General features: G+C 45.1%; 1 protein-coding gene across 1 annotated transcript in view; it reads left to right on the top strand.

Moving 5' to 3' along the window:
* Positions 1-23,269, top strand: part of agbl1 (AGBL carboxypeptidase 1) — a 100,559-nt gene that overhangs the window by 61,766 nt on the left and 15,524 nt on the right. The window contains exons 20-24 of the mRNA XM_028430930.1: positions 18,346-18,526; positions 18,965-19,094; positions 19,440-19,571; positions 20,228-20,290; positions 21,150-21,263. Coding sequence (XP_028286731.1) covers positions 18,346-18,526; positions 18,965-19,094; positions 19,440-19,571; positions 20,228-20,290; positions 21,150-21,263 — 620 coding nt within the window. The remainder of the gene's footprint in view (positions 1-18,345; positions 18,527-18,964; positions 19,095-19,439; positions 19,572-20,227; positions 20,291-21,149; positions 21,264-23,269) is intronic.

The raw sequence follows: 23,269 nt of genomic DNA, 5'->3' as shown, positions 1-23,269 counted from the left end.
CTCTTGGACCCCCCCTCCAAACCCAACAGGAAGTCCGCAATTTTGAAATTTCTGTTAATTTTTGGCGATTTGTGACCCTCCTACAAAACTTTTCACGCCTCGCATACTTCATCCAAATGAGCTAAAACTCACTGTGTCCACTCAGGACACCATAGGGAATAGACGCATTCCAAAACTCTTACAAAAGTCTGACGGTGTGGCGGGGGCGTGGCCTCAAAGTTGACCATTCGCCATTACAAAGGAACTCACTGTATTTATTGCCCTAATGCGTAGCCCCGCTGGCCAGTTTGACACAGGATCATGAAATTAGCACACATGTGTATCACCCCAAGACGCACAAAAAAGTCTCTTGGACCCCCCCTCCAAACCCAACAGGAAGTCCGCCATTTTGACTTTTTGTGGCCATTTTTTGCCTATTTTTGACCCTGCTTCAAAACTTTTCACGCCTCACATACTTCATGCAATTGAGCTGAAATTCACTGTGTCCACTCAGGACACCATAGGGAATAGACGCATTCCAAAACTCTTTCAAAAGTATTACCGTGTGGCGGGGGAGTGGCCTCAAAGTTGACCATTCGCCATTACAAAGGAACTCGCTGTGTTTTATGCAGTACTACCCATATACTTTATGCAATGTGGACAAAATCTTACAGTACTGCCTATGGAGCCGAGTCTAAACAGATATATATGCTAATAGGATGATACGGTCATAGCGCCACCTACTGGTAGCAGGAAAGTTTGGTTGTAAACATGTGTTTGTTGTATATCTGTGGAAATGAGAGGAGGAGAGCATAGCACAGGAGAGTATAGGAGACAAGAGCATAGGAGAGAAGACTGCGATGACCCCGCGGATCGCAAGGTGCGCGAGGGCCCGCAATGCTGCTTGCAGCTTTAATTTTTTTTTTTTTTTTTTTCTTTCCCCCCCTTAGATCGCATTTTTGGGGGCCTTAACATGCCCAAAAACTCACCAAACTTGGTAGAAAAATTCATTCGCCCGAAAAATTTTGAAATTTGCTGACTTTTGAAATGCACATATAAAAATGGCTCTATAGCGCCCCCAACGCGTAGCCCCTCTGGCCGGTTTGACACAGGATTATGAAAATTGGCACACATATGTATCACCTCAAGACGCACAAAAAAGTCTCTTGGACCCCCCCTCCAAACCCAACAGGAAGTCCGCCATTTGAAGGTTTGTGGCCATTTTTGGCGATGTGTGACCCTGCTGCCAAACTTTTCACGCCTCGCATACTTCATCGGATTGAGCTGAAATTCGCCGTGTCCACTCAGGACACCATAGGGAATAGACGCATTCCAAAACTCTTACAAAAGTCTGACGGTGTGGCCGGGGCGTGGCCTCAAAGTTTGACCATTTCTGAGGACACAGAAAGTCTCTATAACTTCTTCGTTTTCTGTCCGATCTGTACGAAATGTCACATGTATGATCAGAGTCTGACCCTAAACACATCTATACAACAATATTGAGGCTTTGACAGAGCGCCACCTACTGGCTACACAAAATGTTGTGTTTTCATAGGTTTTTCTGCCTGCCCCCTGTGGCCTGTTTTGAGTAGGGTCACTGAAAATTGGCACACATGTGTATCACCCCAAGATGCACAAAAAAGTCTCTTGGACCCCCCCTCCAAACCCAACAGGAAGTCCGCCATTTTGAAATTTCTGTTAATTTTTGGCGATTTGTGACCCTGCTACAAAACTTTTCACGCCTCGCATACTTCATCCAATGAAGCTGAAAACTCACTGTGTCCACTCAGGACACCATAGGGAATAGACGCATTCCAAAACTCTTACAAAAGTCTTACGGTGTGGTGGGGGCGTGGCCTCAAAGTTGACCATTCGCCATTACAAAGGAACTCCCTGTATTTTTTGCCCTAACGCGTAGCCCCGCTGGCCAGTTTGACACAGGATCATGAAATTAGCACACATGTGTATCACCCCAAGACGCACAAAAAAGTCTCTTGGACCCCCCCTCCAAACCCAACAGGAAGTCCGCCATTTTGACTTTTGTGGCCATTTTTTGCCTATTTGTGACCCTGCTTCAAAACTTTTCACGCCTCACATACTTCATGCAATTGAGCTGAAATTCACTGTGTCCACTCAGGACACCATAGGGAATAGACGCATTCCAAAACTCTTTCAAAAGTATTACCGTGTGGCGGGGGAGTGGCCTCAAAGTTGACCATTCGCCATTACAAAGGAACTCGCTGTGTTTTATGCAGTACTACCCATATACTTCATGCAATGTGGACAAAATCTACAGTACTGCTATGGACCCGAGTCTGAACAGATATATATGCTAATAGGATGATACGGTCATAGCGCCACCTACTGGTAGCAGGATAGTTTGGTTGTAAACATGTGTTTGTTGTACATCTCTGCAAATGAGAGGAGGAGAGCATAGGACAGGAGAGTATAGGAGACAAGAGCATAGGAGAGAAGACAGCGATAGCCCCGCGGATCGCAAGGTGCGCGAGGGCCCGCAATGCTGCTTGCAGCTTTAATTAGGGCCCGAGCACCGAATGGTGCAAGAGCCCTATTGAAACCCTTAGGATTATTATTTTTTTTTTTTTTTTTTTTTTTTCCCCCCTCCGAGATCGCATTTTTGGAGGCCTTAACATGCCCAAAAACTCACCAAACTTGGTAGAAAAATTCATTCGCCCGAAAAATTTTGAAATTTGCTGACTTTTGAAATGCACATATAAAAATGGCTCTATAGCGCCCCCAACGCGTAGCCCCTCTGGCCGGTTTGACACAGGATTATGAAAATTGGCACACATATGTATCACCTCAAGACGCACAAAAAAGTCTCTTGGACCCCCCCTCCAAACCCAACAGGAAGTCCGCCATTTGAAGGTTTGTGGCCATTTTTGGCGATGTGTGACCCTGCTGCCAAACTTTTCACGCCTCGCATACTTCAACGGATTGAGCTGAAATTCGCCGTGTCCACTCAGGACACCATAGGGAATAGACGCATTCCAAAACTCTTACAAAAGTCTGACGGTGTGGCCGGGGCGTGGCCTCAAAGTTTGACCATTTCTGAGGACACAGAAAGTCTCTATAACTTCTTCGTTTTCTGTCCGATCTGTACGAAATGTCACATGTATGATCAGAGTCTGACCCTAAACACATCTATACAACAATATTGAGGCTTTGACAGAGCGCCACCTACTGGCTACACAAAATGTTGTGTTTTCATAGGTTTTTCTGCCTGCCCCCCTGGCCTGTTTTGAGTAGGGTCATGAAAATTGGTACACATGTGTATCACCCCAAGATGCACAAAAAAGTCTCTTGGACCCCCCCTCCAAACCCAACAGGAAGTCCGCAATTTTGAAATTTCTGTTAATTTTTGGCGATTTGTGACCCTCCTACAAAACTTTTCACGCCTCGCATACTTCATCCAAATGAGCTAAAACTCACTGTGTCCACTCAGGACACCATAGGGAATAGACGCATTCCAAAACTCTTACAAAAGTCTGACGGTGTGGCGGGGGCGTGGCCTCAAAGTTGACCATTCGCCATTACAAAGGAACTCACTGTATTTATTGCCCTAATGCGTAGCCCCGCTGGCCAGTTTGACACAGGATCATGAGAATTAGCACACATGTGTATCACCCCAAGACGCACAAAAAAGTCTCTTGGACCCCCCCTCCAAACCCAACAGGAAGTCCACCATTTTGACTTTTGTGGCCATTTTTTGCCTATTTGTGACCCTGCTATAAAACTTTTCATGCCTCGCATACTTCATGCAATTGAGCTGAAATTCACTGTGTCCACTCAGGACACCATAGGGAATAGACGCATTCCAAAACTCTTTCAAAAGTATTACCGTGTGGTGGGGGAGTGGCCTCAAAGTTGACCATTCGCCATTACAAAGGAACTCGCTGTGTTTTATGCAGTACTACCCATATACTTTATGCAATGTGGACAAATCTTACAGTACTGCCATGGAGCCGAGTCTAAACAGATATATATGCTAATAGGATGATACGGTCATAGCGCCACCTACTGGTAGCAGGAAAGTTTGGTTGTAAACATGTGTTTGTTGTATATCTGTGGAAATGAGAGGAGGAGAGCATAGCACAGGAGAGTATAGGAGACGAGAGCATAGGAGAGAAGACTGCGATGACCCCGCGGATCGCAAGGTGCGCGAGGGCCCGCAATGCTGCTTGCAGCTTTAATTAGGGCCCGAGCACCGAATGGTGCAAGAGCCCTATTGAAACCCTAGGATTATTATTTTTTTTTTTTTTTTTCTTTCCCCCTCCTAGATCGCATTTTTGGGGGCCTTAACATGCCCAAAAACTCACCAAACTTGGTAGAAAAATTCATTCGCCCGAAAAATTTTGAAATTTGCTGACTTTTGAAATGCACATATAAAAATGGCTCTATAGCGCCCCCAACGCGTAGCCCCTCTGGCCGGTTTGACACAGGATTATGAAAATTGGCACACATATGTATCACCTCAAGACGCACAAAAAAGTCTCTTGGACCCCCCCTCCAAACCCAACAGGAAGTCCGCCATTTGAAGGTTTGTGGCCATTTTTGGCGATGTGTGACCCTGCTGCCAAACTTTTCACGCCTCGCATACTTCATCGGATTGAGCTGAAATTCGCCGTGTCCACTCAGGACACCATAGGGAATAGACGCATTCCAAAACTCTTACAAAAGTCTGACGGTGTGGCCGGGGCGTGGCCTCAAAGTTTGACCATTTCTGAGGACACAGAAAGTCTCTATAACTTCTTCGTTTTCTGTCCGATCTGTACGAAATGTCACATGTATGATCAGAGTCTGACCCTAAACACATCTATACAACAATATTGAGGCTTTGACAGAGCGCCACCTACTGGCTACACAAAATGTTGTGTTTTCATAGGTTTTTCTGCCTGCCCCCCTGGCCTGTTTTGAGTAGGGTCATGAAAATTGGTACACATGTGTATCACCCCAAGATGCACAAAAAAGTCTCTTGGACCCCCCCTCCAAACCCAACAGGAAGTCCGCAATTTTGAAATTTCTGTTAATTTTTGGCGATTTGTGACCCTCCTACAAAACTTTTCACGCCTCGCATACTTCATCCAAATGAGCTAAAACTCACTGTGTCCACTCAGGACACCATAGGGAATAGACGCATTCAAAAACTCTTACAAAAGTCTGACGGTGTGGCGGGGGCGTGGCCTCAAAGTTGACCATTCGCCATTACAAAGGAACTCACTGTATTTATTGCCCTAATGCGTAGCCCCGCTGGCCAGTTTGACACAGGATCATGAGAATTAGCACACATGTGTATCACCCCAAGACGCACAAAAAAGTCTCTTGGACCCCCCCTCCAAACCCAACAGGAAGTCCGCCATTTTGACTTTTGTGGCCATTTTTTGCCTATTTGTGACCCTGCTTCAAAACTTTTCACGCCTCACATACTTCATGCAATTGAGCTGAAATTCACTGTGTCCACTCAGGACACCACAGGGAATAGACGCATTCCAAAACTCTTACAAAAGTCTTACGGTGTGGTGGGGGCGTGGCCTCAAAGTTGACCATTCGCCATTACAAAGGAACTCCCTGTATTTTTTGCCCTAATGTGTAGCCCCGCTGGCCAGTTTGACACAGGTTCATGAAAATTAGCACACATGTGTATCACCCCAAGACGCACAAAAAAGTCTCTTGGACCCCGCCTCCAAACCCAACAGGAAGTCCGCCATTTTGACTTTTGTGGCAATTTTTGCCTATTTTCTGACCCTGCTATCAAAACTTTTCATGCCTCGCATACTTCATGCAATTGAGCTGAAATTCACTGTGTCCACTCAGGACACCATAGGGAATAGACGCATTCCAAAACTCTTTCAAAAGTATTACCGTGTGGTGGGGGAGTGGCCTCAAAGTTGACCATTCGCCATTACAAAGGAACTCGCTGTGTTTTATGCAGTACTACCCATATACTTTATGCAATGTGGACAAATCTTACAGTACTGCCTATGGAGCCGAGTCTGAACAGATATATATGCTAATAGGATGATACGGTCATAGCGCCACCTACTGGTAGCAGGAAAGTTTGGTTGTAAACATGTGTTTGTTGTATATCTGTGGAAATGAGAGGAGGAGAGCATAGGCACAGGAGAGTATAGGAGACGAGAGCATAGGAGAGAAGACTGCGATGACCCCGCGGATCGCAAGGTGCGCGAGGGCCCGCAATGCTGCTTGCAGCTTTAATTTTTTTTTTTTTTTTCTTCCCCCTCCGAGATCGCATTTTTGGAGGCCTTAACATGCCCAAAAACTCACCAAACTTGGTAGAAAAATTCATTCGCCCGAAAAATTTTGAAATTTGCTGACTTTTGAAATGCACATATAAAATGGCTCTATAGCGCCCCCAACGCGTAGCCCCTCTGGCCGGTTTGACACAGGATTATGAAAATTGGCACACATATGTATCACCTCAAGACGCACAAAAAAGTCTCTTGGACCCCCCCTCCAAACCCAACAGGAAGTCCGCCATTTGAAGGTTTGTGGCCATTTTTGGCGATGTGTGACCCTGCTGCCAAACTTTTCACGCCTCGCATACTTCAACGGATTGAGCTGAAATTCGCCGTGTCCACTCAGGACACCATAGGGAATAGACGCATTCCAAAACTCTTACAAAAGTCTGACGGTGTGGCCGGGGCGTGGCCTCAAAGTTTGACCATTTCTGAGGACACAGAAAGTCTCTATAACTTCTTCGTTTTCTGTCCGATCTGTACGAAATGTCACATGTATGATCAGAGTCTGACCCTAAACACATCTATACAACAATATTGAGGCTTTGACAGAGCGCCACCTACTGGCTACACAAAATGTTGTGTTTTCATAGGTTTTTCTGCCTGCCCCCCTGGCCTGTTTTGAGTAGGGTCATGAAAATTGGTACACATGTGTATCACCCCAAGATGCACAAAAAAGTCTCTTGGACCCCCCCTCCAAACCCAACAGGAAGTCCGCCATTTTGAAATTTCTGTTAATTTTTGGCGATTTGTGACCCTCCTACAAAACTTTTCACGCCTCGCATACTTCATCCAAATGAGCTAAAACTCACTGTGTCCACTCAGGACACCATAGGGAATAGACGCATTCCAAAACTCTTACAAAAGTCTGACGGTGTGGCGGGGGCGTGGCCTCAAAGTTGACCATTCGCCATTACAAAGGAACTCACTGTATTTATTGCCCTAACGCGTAGCCCCGCTGGCCAGTTTGACACAGGATCATGAAAATTAGCACACATGTGTATCACCCCAAGACGCACAAAAAAGTCTCTTGGACCCCCCCTCCAAACCCAACAGGAAGTCCGCCATTTTGACTTTTGTGGCCATTTTTTGCCTATTTTTGACCCTGCTTCAAAACTTTTCACGCCTCACATACTTCATGCAATTGAGCTGAAATTCACTGTGTCCACTCAGGACACCATAGGGAATAGACGCATTCCAAAACTCTTTCAAAAGTATTACCGTGTGGCGGGGGAGTGGCCTCAAAGTTGACCATTCGCCATTACAAAGGAACTCGCTGTGTTTTATGCAGTACTACCCATATACTTTATGCAATGTGGACAAAATCTTACAGTACTGCTATGGACCCGAGTCTGAACAGATATATATGCTAATAGGATGATACGGTCATAGCGCCACCTACTGGTAGCAGGAAAGTTTGGTTGTAAACATGTGTTTGTTGTATATCTGTGGAAATGAGAGGAGGAGAGCATAGGACAGGAGAGTATAGGAGGCAAGAGCATAGGAGAGAAGACTGCGATGACCCCGCGGATCGCAAGGTGCGCGAGGGCCCGCAATGCTGCTTGCAGCTTTAATTTTAGGGCCCGAGCACCGAATGGTGCAAGAGCCCTATTGAAACCCTTAGGATTATTATTTTTTTTTTTTTCCCCCTCCGAGATCGCATTTTTGGAGGCCTTAACATGCCCAAAAACTCACCAAACTTGGTAGAAAAATTCATTCGCCCGAAAAATTTTGAAATTTGCTGACTTTTGAAATGCACATATAAAAATGGCTCTATAGCGCCCCCAACGCGTAGCCCCTCTGGCCGGTTTGACACAGGATTATGAAAATTGGCACACATATGTATCACCTCAAGACGCACAAAAAAGTCTCTTGGACCCCCCCTCCAAACCCAACAGGAAGTCCGCCATTTGAAGGTTTGTGGCCATTTTTGGCGATGTGTGACCCTGCTGCCAAACTTTTCACGCCTCGCATACGTCATCGGATTGAGCTGAAATTCGCCGTGTCCACTCAGGACACCATAGGGAATAGACGCATTCCAAAACTCTTACAAAAGTCTGACGGTGTGGCCGGGGCGTGGCCTCAAAGTTTGACCATTTCTGAGGACACAGAAAGTCTCTATAACTTCTTCGTTTTCTGTCCGATCTGTACGAAATGTCACATGTATGATCAGAGTCTGACCCTAAACACATCTATACAACAATATTGAGGCTTTGACAGAGCGCCACCTACTGGCTACACAAAATGTTGTGTTTTCATAGGTTTTTCTGCCTGCCCCCTGTGGCCTGTTTTGAGTAGGGTCATGAAAATTGGCACACATGTGTATCACCCCAAGATGCACAAAAAAGTCTCTTGGACCCCCCCTCCAAACCCAACAGGAAGTCCGCCATTTTGAAATTTCTGTTAATTTTTGGCGATTTGTGACCCTGCTACAAAACTTTTCACGCCTCGCATACTTCATGCAATTGAGCTAAAACTCACTGTGTCCACTCAGGACACCATAGGGAATAGACGCATTCCAAAACTCTTACAAAAGTCTTACGGTGTGGTGGGGGCGTGGCCTCAAAGTTGACCATTCGCCATTACAAAGGAACTCCCTGTATTTTTGCCCTAACGCGTAGCCCCGCTGGCCAGTTTGACACAGGATCATGAAAATTAGCACACATGTGTATCACCCCAAGACGCACAAAAAAGTCTCTTGGACCCCCCCTCCAAACCCAACAGGAAGTCCGCCATTTTGACTTTTGTGGCCATTTTTTGCCTATTTGTGACCCTGCTTCAAAACTTTTCACGCCTCACATACTTCATGCAATTGAGCTGAAATTCACTGTGTCCACTCAGGACACCATAGGGAATAGACGCATTCCAAAACTCTTTCAAAAGTATTACCGTGTGGCGGGGGAGTGGCCTCAAAGTTGACCATTCGCCATTACAAAGGAACTCGCTGTGTTTTATGCAGTACTACCCATATACTTTATGCAATGTGGACAAAATCTTACTGTACTGCTATGGACCCGAGTCTGAACAGATATATATGCTAATAGGATGATACGGTCATAGCGCCACCTACTGGTAGCAGGAAAGTTTGGTTGTAAACATGTGTTTGTTGTATATTTGTGGAAATGAGAGGAGGAGAGCATAGGACAGGAGAGTATAGGAGACGAGAGCATAGGAGAGAAGACTGCGATGACCCCGCGGATCGCAAGGTGCGCGAGGGCCCGCAATGCTGCTTGCAGCTTTAATTAGGGCCCGAGCACCGAATGGTGCAAGAGCCCTATTGAAACCCTAAGGATTATTATTTTTTTTTTTTTTTTTCTTTCCCCCCCTTAGATCGCATTTTTGGGGGCCTTAACATGCCCAAAAACTCACCAAACTTGGTAGAAAAATTCATTCGCCCGAAAAATTTTGAAATTTGCTGACGTTTGAAACGCACATAGAAAAATGGCTCTATAGCGCCCCCAACGTGTAGCCCCTCTGGCCAGTTTGACACAGGATAATGAAAATTGGCACACATATGTATCACCTCAACACGCACAAAAAAGTCTCTTGGACCCCCCCTCCAAACCCAACAGGAAGTCCGCCATTTGAAGGTTTGTGGCCATTTTTGGCGATGTGTGACCCTGCTGCCAAACTTTTCACGCCTCGCATACTTCAATCGGATTGAGCTGAAATTCGCCGTGTCCACTCAGGACACCATAGGGAATAGACGCATTCCAAAACTCTTACAAAAGTCTGACGGTGTGGCCGGGGCGTGGCCTCAAAGTTTGACCATTTCTGAGGACACAGAAAGTCTCTATAACTTCTTCGTTTTCTGTCCGATCTGTACGAAATGTCACATGTATGATCAGAGTCTGACCCTAAACACATCTATACAACAATATTGAGGCTTTGACAGAGCGCCACCTACTGGCTACACAAAATGTTGTGTTTTCATAGGTTTTTCTGCCTGCCCCCCTGGCCTGTTTTGAGTAGGGTCATGAAAATTGGTACACATGTGTATCACCCCAAGATGCACAAAAAAGTCTCTTGGACCCCCCCTCCAAACCCAACAGGAAGTCCGCAATTTTGAAATTTCTGTTAATTTTTGGCGATTTGTGACCCTCCTACAAAACTTTTCACGCCTCGCATACTTCATCCAAATGAGCTAAAACTCACTGTGTCCACTCAGGACACCATAGGGAATAGACGCATTCAAAAACTCTTACAAAAGTCTGACGGTGTGGCGGGGGCGTGGCCTCAAAGTTGACCATTCGCCATTACAAAGGAACTCACTGTATTTATTGCCCTAATGCGTAGCCCCGCTGGCCAGTTTGACACAGGATCATGAGAATTAGCACACATGTGTATCACCCCAAGACGCACACAAAAGTCTCTTGGACCCCCCCTCCAAACCCAACAGGAAGTCCGCCATTTTGACTTTTGTGGCCATTTTTTGCCTATTTTTGACCCTGCTTCAAAACTTTTCACGCCTCACATACTTCATGCAATTGAGCTGAAATTCACTGTGTCCACTCAGGACACCACAGGGAATAGACGCATTCCAAAACTCTTACAAAAGTCTTACGGTGTGGTGGGGGCGTGGCCTCAAAGTTGACCATTCGCCATTACAAAGGAACTCCCTGTATTTTTTGCCCTAATGTGTAGCCCCGCTGGCCAGTTTGACACAGGATTATGAAAATTAGCACACATGTGTATCACCCCAAGACGCACAAAAAAGTCTCTTGGACCCCCGCCTCCAAACCCAACAGGAAGTCCGCCATTTTGACTTTTGTGGCAATTTTTTGCCTATTTTTGACCCTGCTTCAAAACTTTTCACGCCTCACATACTTCATGCAATTGAGCTGAAATTCACTGTGTCCACTCAGGACACCATAGGGAATAGACGCATTCCAAAACTCTTTCAAAAGTATTACCGTGTGGCGGGGGAGTGGCCTCAAAGTTGACCATTCGCCATTACAAAGGAACTCGCTGTGTTTTATGCAGTACTACCCATATACTTTATGCAATGTGGACAAAATCTTACAGTACTGCCTATGGAGCCGAGTCTAAACAGATATATATGCTAATAGGATGATACGGTCATAGCGCCACCTACTGGTAGCAGGAAAGTTTGGTTGTAAACATGTGTTTGTTGTATATCTGTGGAAATGAGAGGAGGAGAGCATAGCACAGGAGAGTATAGGAGACGAGAGCATAGGAGAGAAGACTGCGATGACCCCGCGGATCGCAAGGTGCGCGAGGGCCCGCAATGCTGCTTGCAGCTTTAATTTTTTTTTTTTTTTTTTTCCCCCTCCGAGATCGCATTTTTGGAGGCCTTAACATGCCCAAAAACTCACCAAACTTGGTAGAAAAATTCATTCGCCCGAAAAATTTTGAAATTTGCTGACTTTTGAAATGCACATATAAAAATGGCTCTATAGCGCCCCCAACGCGTAGCCCCTCTGGCCGGTTTGACACAGGATTATGAAAATTGGCACACATATGTATCACCTCAAGACGCACAAAAAAGTCTCTTGGACCCCCCCTCCAAACCCAACAGGAAGTCCGCCATTTGAAGGTTTGTGGCCATTTTTGGCGATGTGTGACCCTGCTGCCAAACTTTTCACGCCTCGCATACTTCAACGGATTGAGCTGAAATTCGCCGTGTCCACTCAGGACACCATAGGGAATAGACGCATTCCAAAACTCTTACAAAAGTCTGACGGTGTGGCCGGGGCGTGGCCTCAAAGTTTGACCATTTCTGAGGACACAGAAAGTCTCTATAACTTCTTCGTTTTCTGTCCGATCTGTACGAAATGTCACATGTATGATCAGAGTCTGACCCTAAACACATCTATACAACAATATTGAGGCTTTGACAGAGCGCCACCTACTGGCTACACAAAATGTTGTGTTTTCATAGGTTTTTCTGCCTGCCCCCCTGGCCTGTTTTGAGTAGGGTCATGAAAATTGGTACACATGTGTATCACCCCAAGATGCACAAAAAAGTCTCTTGGACCCCCCCTCCAAACCCAACAGGAAGTCCGCAATTTTGAAATTTCTGTTAATTTTTGGCGATTTGTGACCCTCCTACAAAACTTTTCATGCCTCGCATACTTCCTCCAAATGAGCTAAAACTCACTGTGTCCACTCAGGACACCATAGGGAATAGACGCATTCAAAAACTCTTACAAAAGTCTGACGGTGTGGCGGGGGCGTGGCCTCAAACTTGACCATTCGCCATTACAAAGGAACTCACTGTATTTATTGCCCTAATGCGTAGCCCCGCTGGCCAGTTTGACACAGGTTCATGAAAATTAGCACACATGTGTATCACCCCAAGACGCACAAAAAAGTCTCTTGGACCCCGCCTCCAAACCCAACAGGAAGTCCGCCATTTTGACTTTTGTGGCAATTTTTTGCCTATTTTTGACCCTGCTTCAAAACTTTTCACGCCTCACATACTTCATGCAATTGAGCTGAAATTCACTGTGTCTACTCAGGACACCATAGGGAATAGATGCATTCCAAAACTCTTTCAAAAGTATTACCGTGTGGCAGGGGAGTGGCCTCAAAGTTGACCGTTCGCCATTACAAAGGAACTCGCTGTGTTTTATGCAGTACTACCCATATACTTTATGCAATGTGGACAAAATCTTACAGTACTGCTATGGACCTGAGTCTGAACAGATATATATGCTAATAGGATGATACGGTCATAGCGCCACCTACTGGTAGCAGGAAAGTTTGGTTGTAAACATGTGTTCGTTGTATCTCTGTGGAAATAAGAGGAGAGCATAGGACAGGAGAGTATAGGAGACAAGAGCATAGGAGAGAAGACTGCGATGACCCCGCGGATCGCAAGGTGCGCGAGGGCCCGCAATGCTGCTTGCAGCTTTAATTTATTAGTGTTCTCCTCTCTGCCACTGTCACCAGGAAGTCCAGCTTCATGCCAACTACAGAGCCGGCCCACCTGATAAGTTTGCCCATCCTGCTAGCACACCATTTGTTCACGTTTGTTCATGTTACCCCCCCCCAACAGACAACAGCATAAAAAAGTGTACTTGCCACCACAAACTGGTAGTGCCCCCACTGTTCCTGCTTATAATAATGAGTAGATACAGGTCCTACTGCTGAGTTGATGCCTTTCTACAGCATTGTCCAACCCCTCTTGAGAAAAATGCCAGTCTCCTATATCGTCTCCATGTCTTCAAAACTGTGCTTTTACACACTTTTTGCCACGCATGTGTAACCTGGGTGAAAAACTCCAGCTGATGACAACCCGGTCAAACCACAGTAATTGATGGCTTCATCTGCACCACCTTGCCACTTACAGGTCAGTGGGCACTTATAGAACATCCAGTCACCCCTTTGCCAGGTGGGTTGTGTGTGAAAAGTTGTCTCATTACGCTTCCAAGCCAATCCCACCAAGTCCCTGTGATACTCACCAATGAGTCCTGCCATCTCTCACCGCTGTCTTGTAAGAGCCAATCAGCCTTGCAGTGCAGAAACTCCTATAGCCTTGGTTAAGTACCTGAGTGTGACAGTCAAAGCAATTCCTGACTGTTATGCCAGTGAGGCTCAGCATGGCCTGCCAGTCCTTCTCTCCCTGTCACATGACGACCTCAAAGGAAAGCAGCAGCGAGCTGACCCAGTTATACGAGAAGTCATCCATCAAATGGAGACAGAAGAGAAAGTCCCTCCTACTGCAAGACATGAACTTCCTGACCTTGCTCTCTTGTTGAGAGAGTTGAATCGTCTTGAGCTGCAAGATGAAGTCCTGTACAGGAGGAGGCACGACGGAGACCAGAATTCGTTCCAGCTTGTATTGCCAAAAGGGCTCAGAGCCCTTGGTCTGTCAAGCCTACATGACGACCTAGGCCAGCATGCTTGGAACACTTGAACATAAGCAAAAGGTCAGGTGGAAAGACTATGTAAAACCCTTAGTGCATGCTTACAACTGCACTCGGAATGAAGTCACTGGCTTTACGCCTTATGAGTTAATGTTTGGTCATACCCCGCGACAGTTGATCTGGCTTTTGGTTTGCCAGTGCGAAGGTCATTGCACCTCTCACCTCCCGTTTGTTGAGAACCTGAGGTCCCGACTCGAAGCTCCGTGGGAAACATAAGTTAGCAGATAAATGGGAACAAGACATATATGTGGTATTGAAGCAGGCTGAAGACTTGCCTGTCTCACTGTGCGGCCAGAGAACAATGCTGATGGACCAACTCGCACATTGCATAGAGATCTTCTTCTACCATGTTCATTCCTTCCAGCCAGTGTTGATAAGGAAACCTGTGCTTGTTACACCACCCCGCAGTCTGCAAACCCGAAGCCAGAAAGTGACCTACCAGATGAACAGGGGAATTCATCTGCCAAATCCGATGCCTCTCGGCTAATGAGAGAAGAAGAACCCGAGCCTGGAGATAGCTTACCTGCACCTGGAGAAGAAGTACTACTTACCTGTGTTCCTAGAGATCGACTTGAGGAGGAGCCAGTGCTACCTGATCAGGCATAGACATGCCCCAGTCACTCACAGTCATTGCTCAGCCCAACCGAGAAACTGGCTCCGAATCCACTGCTCGACGTTTGTATCATCGGCGCAGGCCACCTGATCGCCTACAGTATTCGGCCATAGGTAATCCACTTATCTCTGTTGTGTAGACATTATTTCATGGTTTAGTTGATGCTTATGGCGAAGCTTTTATTACCGCTGCAGCAAACAATTTGAGTTCTTGCATTTACAATGTTTAGCATGCACTGGGAGTTGCATGCATCTAAAGGGGGGAGGGTGTAACCCGGTGTTACGACCCTGGCTCAGGGGGTAGCAACATGACAGCATAGCAAATGGATTAAAACAAATTTTACAATTATTTACAAATTAATTTACAACAGAACTAAAGAAATATACAAGGTGGTGTGGTGTGGTGTGGCTCTGCTCCTGCTGGCTGAGAGAGAGCATGAAGAGTGGAGGAAGGGCTCTCTTATACCCTCAGCAGATGACCAGGGGCAGCTGATCAGTAGAAGGTCCCTGTTGTTGGGTCTGAAACAATGCACAAGACAAAGCAAAAACAAACACCCCAGTGGACGTAACACCTCCCCCCAAAAAAGAGATGCCACACAAGGCATTTCATCTTTTCCATTAAACATTATTCAAATTTCAGCCCAAGCAGAATTTTGATCAACTCAAGTTAGCCATTTCAACACCACATCTACTTAATTTACAAAAACATATGCCAAAATACTTAGCCAAAAAAAAACCTTAAACCAAATTGACAGTTTTTACACGACTGTGTTTTTACACACCCAAAGTGTCTGCATGAAGTAGTACAACTACACACAAAACGTCATCATGTGCTCTTTCCACTAAACTTTAAACCAAACTATACCAACCAGGAACTATACCAATAGGTTTCCTTAAACGAATAGCATTATGGCCTACGAATCATCTACAGATGCACACAACAGGAAAACCCAGCTACACAAAGTTCATTGGTAGAAGCCAAACAAAATAAAAGCACTACAATGAAGCTGCAGAACTCCCTGTCAAGTTGCAGACACTCAACTCAACAGTTCAAGCCAGCCACAGTCCTCCCAAGAAACAAAATTGAAAATGTAGTAGTAACAAAACTCAAAAAGGTAAACCCCAGTCCCTGACAACTTTCAGGTCTGCCTTATGCCTAACCGTCTTCTGTGAGGTGTACCAGGCTCGAGACAAAGTGCTACACAGTGTGTCCGGCTAGTCTTAATCAGCCACATTGTGCAACATACCCCCAACAGGAAGTGATGTCCCCACCCAGGATTACCTCAAAACAAAAAAGGTAAATTAATAAAGTAGTGAGCCGATGGAAGAACTGACAGATCAGTCCAGCTGGTTCACTCAGTGCCTACCTTACCAGGGTTTATGACAAAACACAAAGGGAGGGACAACCTACACACCACATAAGTAAACTTAGCAACACTTGCCATGCCTAAGACAACAAATGGTTTCAAAATATCCTGGACGAGCCCCCATATGTTCTGACCCTGGCTCAGGGGGTAGCAACATGACAGCATAGCAAGTGGATTAAAACAAATTTTAAATTTATTCACAAATTAATTTACAACAGAACTAAATAAATATACAAGGTGGTGTGGTGTGGCTTTGCTCCTGCTGGCTGAGAGAGAGCATGAAGAGTGGAGGAAGGGCTTCCTTATACCCTCAGCAGATGACCAGGTACAGCTGATAAGTAGAAGGTCTCTGTTGATTGGGTCTGAAACAAAGCACAAAAAAAGCAAAAACAAACACCCCAGTGGACGTAACACCCGGGTGAAACACTCGAGCTACTGCTCCCATATATTGTATTGTGGGCTGTGTTGTATTTCTACGTAATGACGTCATTACGTCGGTTGCATCATTGGTGTGCGACTCAGGGTGACCAATCGCATCACTATAACCCGGCAGTGCCAGTCTATGGTAGATGCGAGTCGGACACAAACAGGAAAAGTTTGCAGCAGCAGCCAACTATCGAAGTCTTTATGCGTCGAGTGGATCGTCTGAATTAATTTTGAACTACAGAATTGGCTAGGATTGATGGCGAGCTAGGAATTTGAACTCTCTGCTTAGGCTGGAAGAATATGATTTAGCTCAACATCTGGATCTAGCCCAGATCTCTTCTGTTTTGGAGGAGTGGTAGGAGGCTCTTGCAGCCACCTTTATTTTGAACTTTTGTCCCCTCGCTGTGTGTGGCCCTCCCATTGCCTACACACATTTGATTTCAATAATTTTTTTGGACTTTCCTTTCTGTTTTTTTTTTCCTGTACACTTACAAGCATGGACAATTGAAACACAGTGTTTATTATTGAACTGCAGTATGATTGTGATGGATATGAATGGCCATTTCAGAATCAGAATCAGAATCAGAATTACTTTATTTATCCCCGAGGGGATTTATAATAGTGGGGTTTTTGTTAACTGTTTGTCATTTGTCTATGTCATTTAAATATATACGGTACCAATTTCAGCAAATCATCATCTCCCTGTCTCTCTTTTACTCACTCCCAGAGCCGCTCCTACACTTCTGAGCCACTAGTCCAATCCAATATATCAGGATTTGTAGAGTATATAACAGGGGTCTCAAACTCAACTTACCCGGGGGGCCGCTGGGGGTAGAGTCTGGGTGAGGCTGGGCCGCATTAAGGCCGCATTAAAAAAAAAAGGGTTTCAAATATTCCAAAAAAGTACAACTGGTCCGGAACTCCTCTGCAGCGAGCATGCAGAGACAGAAACGACACGCCGAGCAGAACGGAGGCTGTCACTCCTCAAAAAAAAATTCAAATTAAATATCAGAGAAATACTGATGGGGCAATTAATAATAAAAATAAAATGCACAGGGCAAGCCTCAGCAAATAAGTGTTTGTGAGAAAAAAATGTGCGGGCCGCACTAACACTAAACTTTGATGTCAAGTGGGGGGCCACAAAATATCGGCCCGCGGGCCGCAAACAGCCCACGGGCCGCTACTTTGAGACCCCTGGTATATAACATACATGCTATACATGTATGTGCCACCCTGAGGAGCTGATAATCCAGTTGTGTCAAGGATAGTAGCAGAAAGTATAAGGGGATAAAGAAAGACCAAATAAATGTATACCTACAAGTCTATTCTACCCTGTGACCCTGCACTGCAGGACAAAGAGGGTACAGATGATGGATCGATGGATGGAGGTATATTTTAACATTTTAATTAAGATTGGTGAATTTTGTGCAGCAGGTAGATGATGGCGTTCTCCACACCAATACGAGTTAATAGAAGATGGGGTAAGGGGGGCAGGGTGATGTTAATGTGGGGGAGGTGTGACTGGTTAGTGTGGTTAGGGGGAGGGGGACGAGGAGGAGGTGCATTGTTACAGACAGGTGTTAAAGGTGCATCACAGAAGGGGTGAGGGGCTTCTTCCTGTTCAGTGATGCCTTGATGTCCTTTGTTACCCATGGTTTATTATTTGTGTGAATGTAAGCTATCATGCTTGAGGCCAGCCATCAAGGAGGACACACATGGAGCTTGTGGAGTATGTTACAAGAAATTACCCTTAAAACATTAAAAACCTTACTATTCAATGTCTCTCTCTAGGTAATCGACCCTGTATTATGCTGACAGCTCGTGTGCATCCTGCTGAATCTAATGCCAGCTGGGTGATGAAGGGCACCCTGGAATTTCTATGCAGCAATGATGTGGTTGCCCAGGGTCTCAGGGAGGCTTTTATATTCAAGATCATCCCCATGCTCAACCCAGATGGAGTCATCAATGGCATGTGAGTCAGGGGCATTAACAGCAGAGAGTAAAGATTGTTGTCTTAAATGTCGTCATTTACAATAATATACAATGTACAATAATCCAACCAAGGCTCTAAATACAGACTTGGGCCTTGGTCAAAGCAGCAGTGTGGATCTTTGTCACTAGAACCAATGTTGCCACTGACTGTGTTGACAGAGGAAAATGTGTTGAAGAGTTTTATAGTAGTAAAAACCAAGTGCAAACATGCAAATATCTATAACCAACAAATTTCTGGATATTCAATGAGTCCTCATACACTTTTATTGAGAATGCCCACATGCTTTTTGTACAACAGTGGGTGGAGCAGGTTACCTATAGACTGAGTACAACTTTTCACATAGTTTTCACACCAGAAAATAGGTACTATCTCTCCCAAAGTTCTCTCCCATCATTATTTTTTGCTGTGTCATCTCAGGAGCCGCTGCAATCTTAACTGTGAGGACCTGAATCGCCAGTGGTGTAAACCAGACCCTGAACTGAGTCCAACCATTTACCACACCAAGGGCTTGCTCTACTACCTCAACAGTATAGGACGAACTCCACTGGTAAGATATACATACTACTCTGTATTGTTTGCCTTTGGTTTATCTATGCTGAGAAACAGAAGCATAGTATCATCCATGAGATCAAGTCCACAAATACACTGCACACTAGCATCATAGTTGTTCAGTCTGTACTTTCCTATTTCTTACAGCAAAGGCATTTTAGCCTATACCATACCAGCTGAATGCTAATGGATACTGATTGTTTAGTTCAGACAGAGAGTGCCAGAGTATCCCCAACACCAGATGCGTCCAGTACTGGGCCAGAGCTAGGAAGAAACTTGTCTAAAAGTACCAAGTACACACACAACAGAAAAACACAAAGCCATTTCTCTGTGTGTGATCCAGGTTTTCTGTGACTATCACGGCCACTCACGCAAGAAGAATGTGTTTCTGTATGGCTGCAGTATTAAGGAGACTCTCTGGCAGTCTGGTTCACCTGTTGACACTGTAAGACTGAAAGAGGACCCTGGATACAGGGTAAGACAGACACGGACACTATGGAGGCTCTGAAAAATGCCAGCCTCTTCATCAATGACCTCTATACAATGCTGCAGTTAAACATTTGATAGCACAGATTATACTTCTAGCTATGGCCATAGTCACATGGTCTGCTGTCAATAAGAAACATCTTAATTTAGAATTCAATTAGTCCAAAACAAAGCTACCATATTCTACCTCCATTACAGAAATGCAGAGACCGTCTTTAGGTCTACCTCATTCTTTTTCTGATCAACTGCTATTATAAGATCAAATAAATAATATTTTACAAATTTTTAGAGAACTCAAATAATTATGCTTCATCCAAGTGGTGAAAAAACAGTAATGTTTACAGTATTCTCCAAATGGAACATAGACTTAGCACTGTCACCAGATAAGAAACATGCAAAAATGCCTCCTAAACCTACTACATGACTGAATGACTCATCGTGACTATGGCTTACAGTTTGTCCTGTCCTATCATCTCTGTATGTTACACAAAACAACCAGCTGGTGTTAATTCAGGTTTTGATGTTCACAAATTGTTTGCAAATGTCCTTTAGACATATTGTACCAGCTACTGGACAGGATCCACATATATATAAATGAACAAATTAGGAGATCTGTAAGTTTTATATTCTTCTTTCTTTCCCTAGACCATTTCGAAGACCTTGGATCGTATTGCACCCGCCTTTTCTTTCAACAGCTGCAACTACTTGGTAATTGATTACAGTTTGAATCATGAAAACAATACTTTTCATAATCAAAACCTAATCACACATAATCTGCAGCTTTATCATATTAGTTTTACTTTTATAATAGTAAAAACCAAGTGCAAACATGCAAATATCTATAACCAACAAATTTCTGGATGACATATTCAATGAGTCCTCATACACTTTTATAATGTCATCATTGAACAAAGGTTCCATATGTAAGATTAAATCAGCCAAAGTTTGTCAGTTATGAATATGTATGTATGTATGTATGTATGTATGTGTGCGGTGATGTGGTTCACTTAACAGCTGCAAATTTCACTATTCAGATTCTTGCATAAAGATTTTCACTTTTATTTACATTGTGATCATCGCCTTAAGGCACTTACTAAGTATTAAAGATTTTACAATACATGCATCATCATTATCATTGACCCTATTTATAGTCAAGCTCATAAATACTGTAACTGGAGTTTGGCATTTGGCTGCTGTATACCACCACACATGGTGTACAGATGTGAGTAAAGTAGAGATTTTATGCTTTATTCAAGGTACTTTTTTTACTACTTACATACTGACTGTGGTAGTGTACAGAGACCAAATGCCCAAAAGACGTATCGTTGTTTCAATATTTAGGAACAGGACTGTACACCCCAATCCCTTATTATCATCTTTGACATCACCCTCATCATCTCTCCACCACCATCATCACCATGTAAACTTGTATATTTTACACCATATATTGATTTTCTTTTGATTTGCTGCATTTGTTTACAAAAATGCACAAATTTGTTATCATTTCATCATAGGAGAGCTGTTTTTATTCCAAGCTCAAGATTAAATTCTGGATTTAATTTGTCAGGTGGAGAAGTCTCGCTCTGCCACAGCCAGGGTGGTTGTCTGGAGGGAAATGGGCGTGCTGAGGAGTTATACCATGGAGAGTACTTTCAATGGTTGTGACCAGGGAATATACAAGGTGTCTGCATGCCTGTGTGACTGTGTGAAATCTCCCATAACCGATATTATGAGATAAATTTAAGGCAGCCTTTTCATTATGTTGCCTCTGGTGATAGATGTGGTAACATTGAAGCTCTGGGTGTTGGACTAAATTAGTTGCCCCAAAAGATAAATGAGAATGAGATATTCATGTTCAAAAGTAAGTACCCAGTCTTTTAAATGTATGAAAAAACATAATAACAATCATCTGTAGTAAGTCTTAGAATCACAACCTTAAACAACAACGTATAACTTTTTTCACAGTGCATTCAATTACGCAAAGCCCTCTTTAGGTCATAACTGAGTCAAGATCTGCACTAGACCATAAACCCTTCAGTCTTTTATTTTTCAGTCTTTCTGATGTAGATTTGCTGCTGATCATTGTTCTGTTGTATGACTCTATCTCCACCAAGTTTTAACTGTCAGACGGATGTCCTCACATTTGTCTGTAGAATACTCTGGTAAACAGAAGAGGGGTCATGGTCCACTCAATGACTGCACGGTGTCCAAGCCCTGTAGTTAGTGATGGCTGATCGAGGCTTTGTTGCAGCTTCAACACCTAATTCAAAAAATGGTTACCGTAATTACTTGAGACTTCATGACACAGTGCTTGGGTAGTACATCTGTCAGGCTCAGCTTGAAAGAGGACACAGGCGCAGAATGCAGTGCAGTACTCGAGCAGAGTCTTTATTTAAAAGCCAGGAAGGCAAACTCGATCTCAAAATGAGAGTTCAAAGAAGCAAACAAGACAAGGCAAGGTTACCAGAGGATCGCTAGGTCAAGGCTGGTAATGTGTACACACATTCCCCAAGGAGACGAGACAAACTGGCACCGAGTGCAGGGAGGACGCCCATAGCCCTGCCAGTCCACCAGGTACTGGAGACCTCTGCCCTGTCGTCTCACATCCAGTAGGCGCCGGACGGTGTAGGCTGGCTGACTGTCGACCAATCTTGGAGGTGGAGGAGGTGTGGCAGGAGGCTGAAGAGGGCTGGAGATGTGGGGCTTGAGCTGAGACACGTGGAACACCGGGTGAATCTTCATGGTGCGTGGTAACTGAAGCTTGACAGATACAGGGTTGATTATTTTTATTATTTTGAAGGGGCCGATGAACTTGGGGGAGAGTTTCCGGGACTCAGTGCAGAGCTTGATGTTTGCAGTGGAGAGGTAGACTGACTGTCCTACGTTGTAGGCGGGGGTCTTGGAGTGGTGACGGTCAGCCAGCCTCTTGTTCTGGGCTGAGGAACGGAGCAGGGCAGCTCGGACCTCCCTCCAGATGCGCCTACAGCGCGGTAGTGGTGTTGAACGGAGGGGACAGAGATGTCAGTTTCATCCTCTGGGAAGAGAGGTGGCTGGTATCCCAGGGAGCTTTCAAAGGGGGAGAGACCAGAAGCAGAGGAGGGGAGTGAATTGTGTGCGTATTCTACCCAAGGGAGGTCCGAGCTCCAGGTGGCTTGATGACGGGCGCAGATGCAGCGGAGAGCGGCCTCCAGGTCCTGGTTAGTCCTCTCTGTTTGGCCGTTGGACTGGGGGTGGAACCCTGAGGAGAGGCTGGCAGAAGGACCAAAGGCAGCACAGAAAGCCCGCCAGACCTGAGAGGTAAACTGGGGTCCGCGGCCTGAAACAATATCATTAGGAATGCTGTGGAGGTGGAATATATGCTTAATAAGGAGATGGGCGGTCTCTGAGGCAGTGGGTAATTTGGTTAGGGCGATGAAATGTGCAGACTTAGAAAAACGATCAACAATCGTGAGGATGGTGGTTTTGCCCTTAGAGGGAGGAAGTCCAGTAACAAAGTCTATTGCTATGTGGGACCAAGGCCGGCCCGGCACCGGAAGGGGGTGTAGTTCTCCAGCTGGGGGTTGGTTGCTCACCTTAGCTTGTGCACAGGTTGAGCAGGCTGCCACAAACTCCTGGACATCCTTGGCCAGGCCAGGCCACCAGAAGTGGCAGCGGAGGAAGGACTCGGTCCGGCGGGCCCCAGGGTGG

This window comes from Parambassis ranga, chromosome 19, assembly GCF_900634625.1.
Source record: "Parambassis ranga chromosome 19, fParRan2.1, whole genome shotgun sequence".
NCBI lineage: Eukaryota > Metazoa > Chordata > Actinopteri > Ambassidae > Parambassis > Parambassis ranga.
This window is presented reverse-complemented; position numbering and strand designations above follow the sequence as displayed.